The sequence below is a fragment of the Heloderma suspectum genome, chromosome 2 (genome assembly GCF_057233095.1).
Source record: "Heloderma suspectum isolate Gila_16-S chromosome 2, 16-S_ref, whole genome shotgun sequence".
NCBI lineage: Eukaryota > Metazoa > Chordata > Lepidosauria > Squamata > Helodermatidae > Heloderma > Heloderma suspectum.
The window spans coordinates 285,847,526-285,860,068 of NC_139459.1; the positions used below are offsets into that span (position 1 = coordinate 285,847,526).

At 44.9% G+C, this 12,543-nt stretch overlaps 1 protein-coding gene across 1 annotated transcript in view; it reads left to right on the forward strand.

Annotated features, from left to right (window-relative positions):
- Positions 1 to 12,543, forward strand: part of TWF2 (twinfilin actin binding protein 2) — a 77,239-nt gene that overhangs the window by 40,688 nt on the left and 24,008 nt on the right. Inside the window, exon 3 of the mRNA XM_084839710.1 lies at positions 9,356 to 9,534. Within this exon, the coding sequence (XP_084695836.1) occupies positions 9,356 to 9,534 (179 nt within the window). The remainder of the gene's footprint in view (positions 1 to 9,355; positions 9,535 to 12,543) is intronic.

The following is a 12,543-nucleotide window of genomic DNA, read 5'->3' on the forward strand; positions in this document are numbered from 1 at the left end:
CATAATCAGTTACTAAAGTTGAACTCCAGAAAAGTAACAGTAAACATGCTGGTCTGAAGAACAGTCTGTTTTGGGTTGTAGAGATTTTCTTCTTTCTGGAGTTCTTTGATACTTGGCAGGGTACAGACAGCACAGGGTGGGGAAATACTGAGACAGTCCTGCAGTTTTGAAAAAGGAAGGCACGGATAGGTTGGCATTCTTTCTCTGATTGCGTACATTTCTATTGGCCAGTCTAGTGAAATTTCAACATTCATTCATTCATTCATTCATTCATTCATTATTGCATTTATACCCGCCTTTTTTCCTCTTGCAAGGAACTCAAGGCGGCTTACATTATCCTCCTCCTCTCCATTTTATCCTCACAACAACAACCCTGTGAGGTGGGTTGGGCTGAGAGTGTGTGACTGGTCACCCAGTGAGCTTCCATGGCCGAGTGGGGACTAGAACCTGGATCTCCCAGCTCCTAGTCCAACACTCTTGCCACTACACCACACTGGCTCTCCAACATTAAAGATTAAGTTGTCCTGTAGATGTCTGCTACGCTGCCATCAGCAAACAAACAGGTTGAAATGGCTGCTGAAGCCATAGTTAAATTAATTTCTGAAGCGTGTGCTACATCCTGGTAGTTGTGGAGAGCAGTTTAGTGAACCTTGGTAATAAAGTCTATGATGCTAGGAATGACCAAGTGCTGAGCTTTTATATATAAACATTTCAACATTTTGCACCAAATAACCCAAATTCTGTGTCAGGAAAAGCTGCATTATGTGGTCCATATAAATTAAGCAAAGTCAGGTGCATTTGCATTTATTTTTACATAATGCTTTTTGCTTCTGCTAGAAGCAAATGCTTTGTGGGGAGGGGTAAAGAGCCATGCAGGGCCTGTTTGCTGGTAATAATACTCACCCCACCCCTCTAGCTTCTGAGAATTCCCCAGGCATCGCTCAGACATTTTTGAAATATATTTTTCAAACCTGTCACCCTCCAGATCTGGTTTGATTACAGTTCCCATCATCCCTGACCATTGGCCATTCTGGCTGGGGCTGATGGCAGTCCAACAACAGCACCTGGAGGATCACAGGTTCACCCCTCCTGCCATATGGGCTAGAAGCTTGCTTTCTTCTTCTTTTAGCTGAAAGGGATGATTCTCATGAAACTGAATTCTGGATACAGTGCCACTGTGTGTGTGTGTTCTCTGTTTCTGTGCCTGCATAGAGGTGTACAATACATGCAGCCCTGACTATGGTGAATAATTCTTTTCTGGGAGGGATCACAGTACAGAGACAGAGCAAATGCTTTTCATGCAGAAGGTAATTGGTTCAATCCCCAGCACCTCCAGTTTAAAAGGTAGCAGGTGATGGGGGAGAAAATTTTTTGGTTTGCATTTTAATCCAAACTGACCTAATCCACACTTCCTGAGCTAATAAATGAATCAGAACACAATGGTCCTTCATCTCCAAATCCTGCAATGCCATCCTCTCATTAAAAAAACCTACCTTAGGGAAGCATTCGTTTGAGAAAATAACATACAAAGAGGAATACGTTAGGGGAAAGTACTGCAAAAATGTGTTTATTAGAGAAAATTGCACACAGAAATGTGCACACATTTTTTGTGGACTTAAAAAAAAAAAGCGAACTGCTGGGGAAGCAGGACAGAACAAACCTGTGCTTGGAAAAACTGTGAACATTATAGAAAGTGAAACAGACTGATTTGTACATCCCTGTCTGAGACCTTGGAGAGACCTTGGAGACCTTGACAAAGCAAACAGTACTGGGCTAGATGGATCAGTATAAGGCAGTTTCCTGTGTTTATGACAGCCTCATTTTCATGATTTTATATGTGAAAAATTTGTGGGGCTGCTTTTGAAAACGGTCCGGAAACTTCAGCTGGTCCAAAATAGGGCAGCAAGATTGTTAACAGGGACTGGCCTGCGAGCTCATATTATGCCAGTACTTTTCCAGCTGCACTGGCTGCCAGTCCATTTCCGGGCCCGATTCAAAGTGCTGGTGTTAACATTCAAAGCCCTTAACGGTTTGGGGCCAGGTTATCTGAAGGATCGCCTCCTCCCATATGTGCCTGCCCAGACCTTAAGATCATCATCAGCGGCCCTTCTCTGTGAGCCCCTGCCAAAGGAAGTGAGGCAGGTGGCTACTAGGAGGAGGGCTTTTTCTGTTGTGGCACCCCAGCTCTGGAATGAGCTCCCTAGTGAGGTTCGCCTGGCACCTACATTGTATTCCTTTCGGTGCCAGGTGAAGTCCTTTTTATTTTCCCAGGCATTTTAGCATTTTAGCTTTCTAAATTTTTATCTTTGCTGTTTTAAATCTGAATTTAAAACTCCACTGCTGCTAGGTTTTATTGTGGTCGTATTGTTATATTGTGGTTTTAATGTTCTATATATTTTAAATGGTTTTATTGTGTGTTGTTTGGTTTTAATTTTTGTGAACCGCCCAGAGAGCTTCGGCTATTGGGCGGTATAGAAATGAAATGAAATAAAATAAATAAATAAATAAATAAATTTTACCAGTGACATGTGATGGTCAAAAAGATTTCACAGCAAGCATCAAAGATTCCTCTGGAAGTCAGTGATTGCTGACTTTAGATCAAATAATATATTGTAAACAGGGTGGAACTTAGCGGAATGAGAATTCATACTATGAGGTGCACAAAATGCAGAGGTCAGCATTCTGGCATAGTAACATGACTGAACATGTAAAAAAGCCACAAGTGTTGGCTATTACAGTTGCTGTTCAAGCTGCTGCGTGGTTTGCTTGTGATATATAATGGTATTTTGTTGTTTTTAATTGTTGCTAGAGAATAAAAGAGAGAATTCAAGGATTGTGTGAAGAATCCTGAACATGCCTGCCTCCCACCTTTAAACTGATCAGTATAGTAAATAATAGTTTACAGAATTAAGTTCCGTGTGTACAGGGGCTTCTGCTAAAGGTCTGGCTGAATTTCAAGTGTAGTAGAAGTGTAGAATAAAATTGTGCATAGTGGATAGAAAGGGGTAGACAGAAATTAGAGCTGTGTGAAAAATGCTATAGATTAATAAGTACAGATTATGCATCCATCTGGAGGGATGGCTTATTGTTTTGTATGCCTATATGTGTGTGAAGGAGAGATGTGTGTGTCCAGCCACTCAGGAAATGAATGGGCATGAACTGGGCAGCTACTGTTGGCTATGGCTGCCTGGCGCATGTGTCTCCCTGTCACAGCTTATGACAGTCCCATGTAGTGTAAAGTAGCTCTGAATCTGATGTAAGATCTGTTGAGGTAATGAGTAACCTATAGTTTAACCTATAGTTAGCTGGGGCCATGCAGCAGCGACTGAGCACGCAGTGTCCTGCCTGCTTGCCACTCCCTCTTGACATCAGCTTTCAAAAACAACCCAGGAACGGCCCATTCCTGGGTTGTTAGATGTGACATCCAAACCCAGGACTCTAGGCTGTTGAGGGACAAACAACCCAGAGTTTTAACCAATGGTTTGTTGTTTGTCCCTCAATAAGCCAGAGTTCCAGGTTCACACATTATATCAAACAACCCAGGAATGGGTTGATCCTGGGTTGTTTATGAAAGCTGATGCAAAGCGGAAGTGGTGAGCATGTGGGAGAGAGCGTGCTTGCTCGCTCTGGCACTGTCCCGCCAATTAATGGGTTAAACAACTTATGAATTATGAATGCATGTGAACCAGGTAGTTAAGTCTGATGAGAAGCAGATGAAAAATAGAAGGGGGAAATGCCTGTCAGCCGTGTATAGTTATCAGAATCCTACCTTTACTAAGGTGTTGATATCAAGGTGACTGGGAGTGCTTTATGCTCACTCTGTTTACTGGACTGGGTTCGTTTAATTGAATGGCAAAGCCTCCCCATTAAGTGTAGAGTTAACATTGCATGTTCATGTACTTAAACTTTACCAACCATGCCTGCACTTGTATCAAATGCTAATTACACCAGTGCCCTCTGCACCCAAGCACTTCCATCTGATGCATGTTACGAGATTTATATTTTTATCTCCCTTCAGCAACTGTGCTTCTGCCCTCCTACCCCTTCCTGATAAGTATAAGCATTATTTCCTGCTTGCTTTAGAGGTTACAGCAGCCTTCCCCAACCTGGTGCTCTCCAAATGTTCAGAACTTCAATTCCCATCAGCCCCAACTAGCATGGGCAGTGATCCGAATGCTGTGAGTTGTAATCCAAAACATCTGGAGGGCATCAGGTTGAGGCTACAGACTTCATAATTATTAAAATGATTAACTTTTTAAAAAATGTGTTGCCTGATTTAATTGGAGGCACCTTTTTTGTCAGACATAAAGGCTTTAGTTAGTCAATTTAATTGATTACCCAACTAAACATTACAACCCTAGTGCATGAACGCTGCAAACTGCGCAAAGTAAAGTGTTGCTTTACTTGCTGGGTCACCACAAGCGGTTGCCCTCCTTGGGTTTAGCTACAAGGATGGCATTTGTTTTGGAACACTATAAGTCATTTCACTGTGATGAAGATCAGTTATCTAGAATGTGACTGCTGCCTCAGACTGCTAGATGAGGTTTAGGGTCAAACCCACACATTATGATCATGTGGTACAGCCTTCCTGGACTGTACCATTTCAGACTGCAAGTGGTGATGGGAATCACTTGTTTGTTTATTTGTTTTACTTATTTAATTGATTTATATATGGCTTACCATATCTAAAAAATATCCAAAAGCAGTTTACAAAATCAGCCATTAAAGTTGTTGTTGTTCAGTCGTTCAGTCGTGTCCGACTCTTCGTGACCCCATGGACCATAGCACGCCAGGCCTTCCTGTCCTGCGCTCTCTCCCGGAGTGTGCTCAAGTTCATATTCATTGCATCGGTGATGCTATCTAGCCATCTCATCCTCATTCTGAAGTCGTCCCCTTCTCCTTTTGCCTTCAGTCTTTCCCAGCACCAGGGTCTTTTCCAGAGAGTTTTCTCTTCGCATTAGGTGGCCAAAATATTTCAGCTTCAGCTTCAGTATCTGTCCTTCCAATGAGCACTCAGGGTTGATTTCCTTTAGGATGGACTGATTTGACCTCCTTGCAGTCCAGGGCACTCGTAAGAGTCTTCTCCAGCACCACAGTTCGAAAGCATCAATTCTTCGGCGCTCAGCCTTCCTTATACTCCAGCTCTCACAGCCATACATTACTACTGGGAAAACCATAGCTTTGATTAGATGGACCTTTGTCGGCAAGGTGATGTCTCTGCTTCTTACTATGCTGTCTAGGTTGGCCATAGCTTTCCTCCCAAGGAGCAAGCGTCTTTTAATTTCATGGCTACAGTCACCGTCTGCGGTGATCTTGGAGCCCAAGAAAGTAAAATCTGTCACTGCTTCCATTTCTTCCCCTTCTATATGCCAGGAAGTGATGGGGCCAGATGCCATGATCTTAGTTTTTGTAATGTTGAGTTTCAAACCAGCTTTTGCACTCTCCACTTTCACCCTCAACAAGAGGCTCTTTAGATCCTCTTTGCTTTCTGCCATTAGGGTGGTATCGTCTGCTGCCGTCAATTGGCATCTCCCAGATACCAGGGGCAGGCCATTCGCTCGTGTGGGCACCACCATGGAGAAAGCTCACTTCCGGGTTGCTTCAGTATGGCAATCTGCAGGTCGCGGTGCAACCAGCAAGGCCTCCGCTGGTGATCCTACCAATTGCATAGGTCCGTTTTGAGGAAGGCGGTCTGCCAGGTAGCTTGGACTCAAGTTGTATGGGGCTTTATATGCCAGCAGCAAGACCTTGAATGTGGCTCAAAGCTAATAGGCAGCCAGTGCAGTTGTTTCAGCACTGAGGTAATATGTGCACAGCCAGGTGCCCCCCACAGCATCCTGACAGCTGCATTCTGCATCAGCAGAAGGGCAGCCCCACATAAAGTACAGTACAGCATTCTGAGGTTACCAGTGCATGGATTATAGTGGCCAGGCTGTCCAGGAAAGGGCATAAGTTGACATATGAAGCTAGTAATAGGCACTCCTTACGTCAGAGATCACTGACAATGATGAATCCAGGAGTGCCCCCAAACTACGCCCCTGTTCTTTCTGAAGGAGTGCAACCCCATCTAAAATGGACAAACTCCTCAATTCCCTTATCTAGGAATCATCCACCCATAGAGTCTCCGTTTTGTCAAGTTTCAGCCTCAGTTTGCTTGAGTGCTCTCCCATCTCAAAAAGCTTTAGACATATAGAAAACTACTGAATTGCAGGGAAAGGCTAGACCAGAACCCTTATTTCTGGCATCCTGGCTTCCCCCATGCTAGCAAGAAGTTTTTGAGGTGGAGGCGCATTTAGTCATGCGATCTCCCACCAATAGTCTGAAGTGGTATAGTCCTAGGTGGCTGTACTGCATGATATTTCTGAACATGTTGTTTCCTTCCCAGTTCTCCCCTGTGACTTTGTTCCTTGCCTGAGTAGACAGTTCTTGGTTTATATTTATTTAAGGTGCATATATGTTGATTCACATAATGCAAAGTACATACATATTGAATACATGTTGTGCTTGTTATCAAGAATACAAGAGAGAGGCACCGATAATGGTGGAGGATAAGTGGGACTATGGCTGGAAAGACTTCTGTAAAGACCAGCCTTGCCCAACCTGGCCAGTGGCCTTGCTGGCTGGATATGATGGGAGTTGTAGTTCAACACATCGGAAGGGTACCAGGTTGGGAAAGGCTGAGTCTAATGGCAGAAAGATTTACAGGTGTTTCATAAGGTCCAGAGTTTTGTACAAGACAGTCCAGAAGTGGAGCATTAAACAAGCCCAAAGGATGATGGGTTAGGATATTCAGTGCAGGTCCTGCCACCTCCTCACTTGAGAAAACAAGTTCGGCTGGATGCTCCCCAGGTAGCTTTTTCATTTAATTGATTAATAATTGCTCCTTGCCTGTCTCCAGCAGCTGTGCTTTCTCTTTCAGCACTTTCTTTTTCAGGATCTCTTGGCCCATCATATTAGCTGCAGGCCTTGCTGACGGGCTTTGCTTCTTTTCTGTGGGATTAGGGTTGATGACAAACCTAGCAGAACATGAAAATGTAAAATTGCATCACTCTGTGATTTGCAAATATAGTTGAACCATGACATTAAACATGTGCGTGTCTCTGCATTGCCCAAACTAGGTTCTGTTCTTTGAATGCCAGATGTACCCAATTTTTCAGTCAAACTCTTATTTTTAAGCAATGGAATGAAAGCAAGCTCTTAAATTATGTCACTGCTTTCCTTTGTAACTGTCACTGCTTCCTTTGTAAGCAAAAACTAGGGTGGCAAAAGCCATGGTAAATGAATTGGGAGGAAATTGCTGCTATCTGAAAGCATGTCTTACTTCCTAGAGGGAAGTGGACGTTTCTAGGGCTGTCTTGGTAGCCTGAGTGGCTCATGGTGACACCCGCGTTCGTGTTCTCTCTCTCTCTCTCTCTCTTCCTCTCTCTCTCTCTCTTTCTTTCTCCCCCTGCTCCCCGCTTTAGAATTGTTACTGACCTGAAACCAGAGGGGTAAAGAAGGGGTTGGCTCTGGGCACTTCGGAATGACCAGGAGTCATCTGTGTGTGATATATTAAATGAAAACATGTGGCTGTGCACTGTGGGGTTGAGTTCTGGCAAAGGTCCTTGACCTTCTTGGCTCCTTTTTTGTTTTTGTTTATCCTGAGTAAATGGGAGAGTGAGCTAGCATAGGACTCGAGGGTTCTTTACAGACATAGCTCGATCTCGCCTTCTTAGAAGACAGGTCTGTAGTACGAACAGAACAGAGATGACGCAATCGACACATATCCCTTACTCACTGAAGGCCAAGTGTTTCCTGTCAGCAGCCACTGGAGGACTTTCATCTGCCTACCTCAGTGGCTCTTATTAAAAGCTGATGGGCTCATTCCAAGTAATCACAAGGTTGCATCCCTGTTGGTTCTAGGCTGGCCTTCTTCCTGATGTAGGTATCTGTCACATGCAGGAATTAAAACAACAACAACATGTGAAGCATATGACGCTTGCTTATATTGGGTCAAACTGTTGGTACATCTAGCCAAGCACCGTCTATTTTGATTGGAACTGTTTCTGCAAGGTTTCAGGCGGAGAATCTTTCCCTAACCTGTGCTTTTAACCGGAGATGGTAGATTTGAAGGCGAGACATTTTCTGCATGCAGCAAAGCATGTGCTTTAACACTCAGTTAAGGCTTGAAGTAATAGTGTCCTTTTTGTCAGTGGCAAAGTCATTAGGCAGGGCTTCTTTACATAGGAGTAACTTCAATGTAGATTGCATGCTTGGGAATTTTGTGTTGTGGGGGTAGTTTAGCGTATCTCCTTTTTTGTTTGGAGGATATTTTGCCTGTCTATTCAGAGCATCACTAGTTTTTTTCTGTAAAATGGGTATCTTGTGCTTTGTGGGGGCAAATATGTTGCTTGGCATTTCAGGTTCACACCCAACCTCTGTCTTACAGTCTGTTTCTTGGGGAAGTTACTTGTGTTTTGTGACTAGGCAGGCCGCTATGGCAGTCATTTTGTGGTGTTGGCCAGAACAGTTTGTCAGCTTTCCAAATCTGCCCATGGGCCCAAAAAGGTAATACATGTGTACTTTTCTTGCAGTCTTCCCACCTACCCTGGACCTTTCTTGTTAATCTGTGCAATAGGACTGTCATCTTGTACGCCCATGGGAAACATTGGAGTAATTTTTGCCAACAAGTACTCAAATCTGTCATCGTAGTCACGAGAGGGAACCTGGATGGGAGGGCGCTGATGCGCTTATGCCCTGCTTGTGGGTTCCTGGTCGACATCTGGTTGGCCACTGTGTGAACAGAAAGCTGGACTAGATCCAGCAGAGTCTGACCCAGCAGGACTCTTCTTATGTTCTTATGTTCTCTTTTTTTTCTACCCATCCATCCCTTGTCCCCCTCCTCATCCTCTTATATGGAACCATTAAAAGGGGGGGGGGAGCACAACAAAACACAACTTTCACTATCATATGTAAATTGTATATCAGCCAATGTGCTATGCTACCTCCAGCACCAGAGGCAGTGATCCTATGTACATCAGTTGCTGGGGAACATGGGTGGGAGGGTGCTGTTGTGCTCATGCCCTGCTCGTGGGTCCCTGGTCGACAGCTGGTTGGCCACTGTGTGAACAGAAAGCTGGACTAGATGGACCCTTGGTCTGATCCAGCAGGGCTCTTCGTATGTTCTTATGAGAGCTACCTGGGGTTCTCAGAAGGGAAGTTGGGGTTCTCATAATTTCAGTGAGGAACCTGTGGCTACATTGAAGAATCTTGGGGGCTGTAAGCTCCTCAACCTTGACACAGACTAGTTCATGCTGCATTAAATATGCCATCTCTTTTGCTTACTGGTTTTTTTCCTCTCCCCTCTGACTTTCAGAGCAGTTGGTGCTTGGAGCCTATAAAGAATTATCTCGCCGTTGGGATAAGGACTATGATTGCTTTGTACTACCACTGCTGGATGAACTGCAGCCGTGCTACATTCTCTATCGCCTGGACACCCAAAACGCACAAGGCTATGAGTGGCTTTTTATCTCCTGGTCACCTGACAACTCCCCCGTAAGCCTTTGGTTTATTTCCATTAAAAAAACGCTACTTGAGTTTCTCCCCTAGGGTTCATAACTGCCTGGCACGTGCGACTAGTTTATGCAGTGGGTTGAGGATTAAACGGTCTGTTCAGTGCTGCTCTATAGAACAGCTGTTGTTCAGGGTCGCTTTTTAGTCCTCTTCCAGGCATAAATAGCAATGCCCTTGAGGAGCATTTAGATTGCATGCTGCTTTGTGTCTAGATCAGGGACAGGCAACCTAGTGCCCTCCAGATGTTTTGGACTACAAATCCCATAAGCACCGGCCAGCATGACGGTGATCAGGGATATGAGAGTTGTAATCCAAAACGTCTGGAAGGCACCTAGATGCCTATCCCTGACATAGATGTATCCTGTAGCGTTTTGCAAATGTTGCCGTTCTTATGTGATGCTATTAAATTCAACAAGTTGTACGTTAGGTTTCTTTTGGTGAGAAGTAATGAGGTTTAGAGTGACAAATACTTGCCATCTGCGTCTTCTGGCATTTAATATTTATTTAATGCCTTTAAATATGTAATTGACTAGAAGAATTTTGACCACAACAAATGAAGGTTCACCGTGCCCACAATCCTAAGAGTGGCTGGGTTTTGTTTTGTTACAATTAGCAAAGGACTCTTCCTGCGGCACTTAAAGGCTAACAAATGTATCATAGCATGAGCATTCGTAGGTAAGAGCCTGCTACGCCTAGGACCAAGTGGTCTTGTGGTTGGAACTGTTCATCTGTTTCATGTGGAAAGTTGCTGATTTCTAGTTACGGTCTCTCTCTCTCTCCCCCCCTCCCCCCTCCCCCCCTCTCCCCCCCCCACTGTTTTGGGTTAATGCCTAAACAGACTCTAATGAATGCAACCAAATGAATCATCAGCTTGATTAAACACATGCTCTCCTGGTCTCCAGGTGTTCTGAAGTATGTAATCTCTACACGCAAGGAGGGGGAGCAGGGACAAGTGTGACAGTTCCACCCTCCTTCGTCATTATTCTTGTTATCCTCTACACACAGGGAGTGAATCTGTGGAGAGGGGAGCCTCCTCTATCCATGGAAGCTCTTTGCTCAATGCAGAGAGCAATCCTATGTTGCCTGGAGAGTGTCCCAAGGACCATAGGATTCTTCAGAATCACCCCACCCTGAGGCCATTGACGCCACTACAACTTTGGAAGTGGGATTCTGGAATCTGATCCCTCTCCCTCACAGCTGCCGTGGAAAGAACCACAGCGTCTGCATACTGAGGTCACAAAACCAGCCTTGGAGGACCTCAGAGAGGTCTGAAAAGGGGGCTTGGTGGTGAGGGTGGGGGAAGATAGGGGAAAGGCAAGGCCAGGATATGATGTTTCCTATGGCCTCTCCAGCCCCAGCCCCGCCCCTGGCAGTGCAACTACTCTAGATGGGCTCAGAGGAAAATGTATAAACAAGAGGACAGAGAGGCAAAAATCGCCTCCATCATTCTTCCTGCCCTGTTGGCAGCAGCCCAGCAAGGCATTGGATACTCAGAAGCCTCTGAGATCAGAGGCTTTCATCTAATGAGGGCACAACCCAATCGTATTGCGCCCTGATTTTCCTGGGTTCTAAATCACACGGAGTGCGCCCACGGATACAGGAAGTTTTCCTCTGCACAGAGTCACCCTCCACTCCACCTGCTCCCCCTCCTTGCATGTACAGATTACACCAGGGGTCTCCAAACCTTTTGGGTTGGTAGGCACAATTGGAACTTTGAGAGTGTTGTGGGTGCTCTCATAAAATGGCTGTCATGGGGGGCATGGCTGGTCACAAAACACTCATTTCCCAGAAGGCAAGTTGATGAGGCTATAAGAAAAGTAACTTGTCCAAGAACCGAAGGACAACGCTGAGGTGGGATCTGCGTTTCAAAACACAAAATCATTCTTTTGAACCCACTATCTTTTGCTCCGACACCATTTCATAGAAGGCAAACAAATGAGGCTCAGATACAAGCAACTTGGCCAAGACACTGGGGCCCAGAGGTGTTCTTGGAAATTAAGATGGTGCTGGGGGGTGGCAGTTTGCTTTGCAGCATGCCAGCCTCCCAGTTAATTTTGTTTAATTTTTTAAAGATCTTTAATAATAAAATAACTATCAGGAGGAGCAGAGAGCCTGGCAAATTCCAAGAGTGGTGTCCACGGGCACCACGCTGAAGACTCCAGGACTACACACTTTGTAACACCTGAATGAGGCTATACACACACGTGCCACACACTGAACCTGACCTAAGCGGGTTAACATATGACGAAACAGCAGGAAACACTGTTTCTGTGGACAGAGGTAAATATTGAGGGTTGCTTCTACATTCCTTTTACACTCTTGGGTTTCCTGGGATTTCTGTTGTGAGCTCCTCAGGCTTGCTCCTAGAAGAGAGAATCTCTTTTTCATATTAGAACTACTGTGCCATCTGGTGGCCAACTGAGGTAATCTTGATTTCGCTCTCACTGAATCTTGAGGTCAAACCAGACATGTGCGTGATTATTAAACACATACTCGCCAATTTGGCTATAAAGCAGGGATGGGGGAGGACTACTGTGTATACTAAACAGAGCCCTTGGGGGAGAGAAGTCAGAACCCTCCCCCAACTTACTTGCCACACTTTCCCTTTAAGCCCTTTCCCCCAGCCTGTCGCTGGTACTGGAAGTGAGCCATGATTGGTGTTTGGGTGGGTGGGTGAATGGCTTAAAGGATGGGAAAGCAAGGAGATGAAGCAGGGGTGAAGATGGATATGATATAAAAAGTTTAGTATAAAAACTAGATCCCCCCCCCCCCCCAGTGTTATAGCCAAATGGGCAAGAATATGTTTAAGAAACATTCACATGTCTGATTCGGTACTTTTGAGTTCTACATATTCACCAGCCTCAATGTCATGGATGGGGTGGGGGGTGGCACTTGGTTTTCTAAAAACGGGGGCAGGGGGGGAGACATTCTGCACAACACTACGCAACTTTATATCTTGCAAAATCTGAAATGATTTTTTTTTAAATCAGC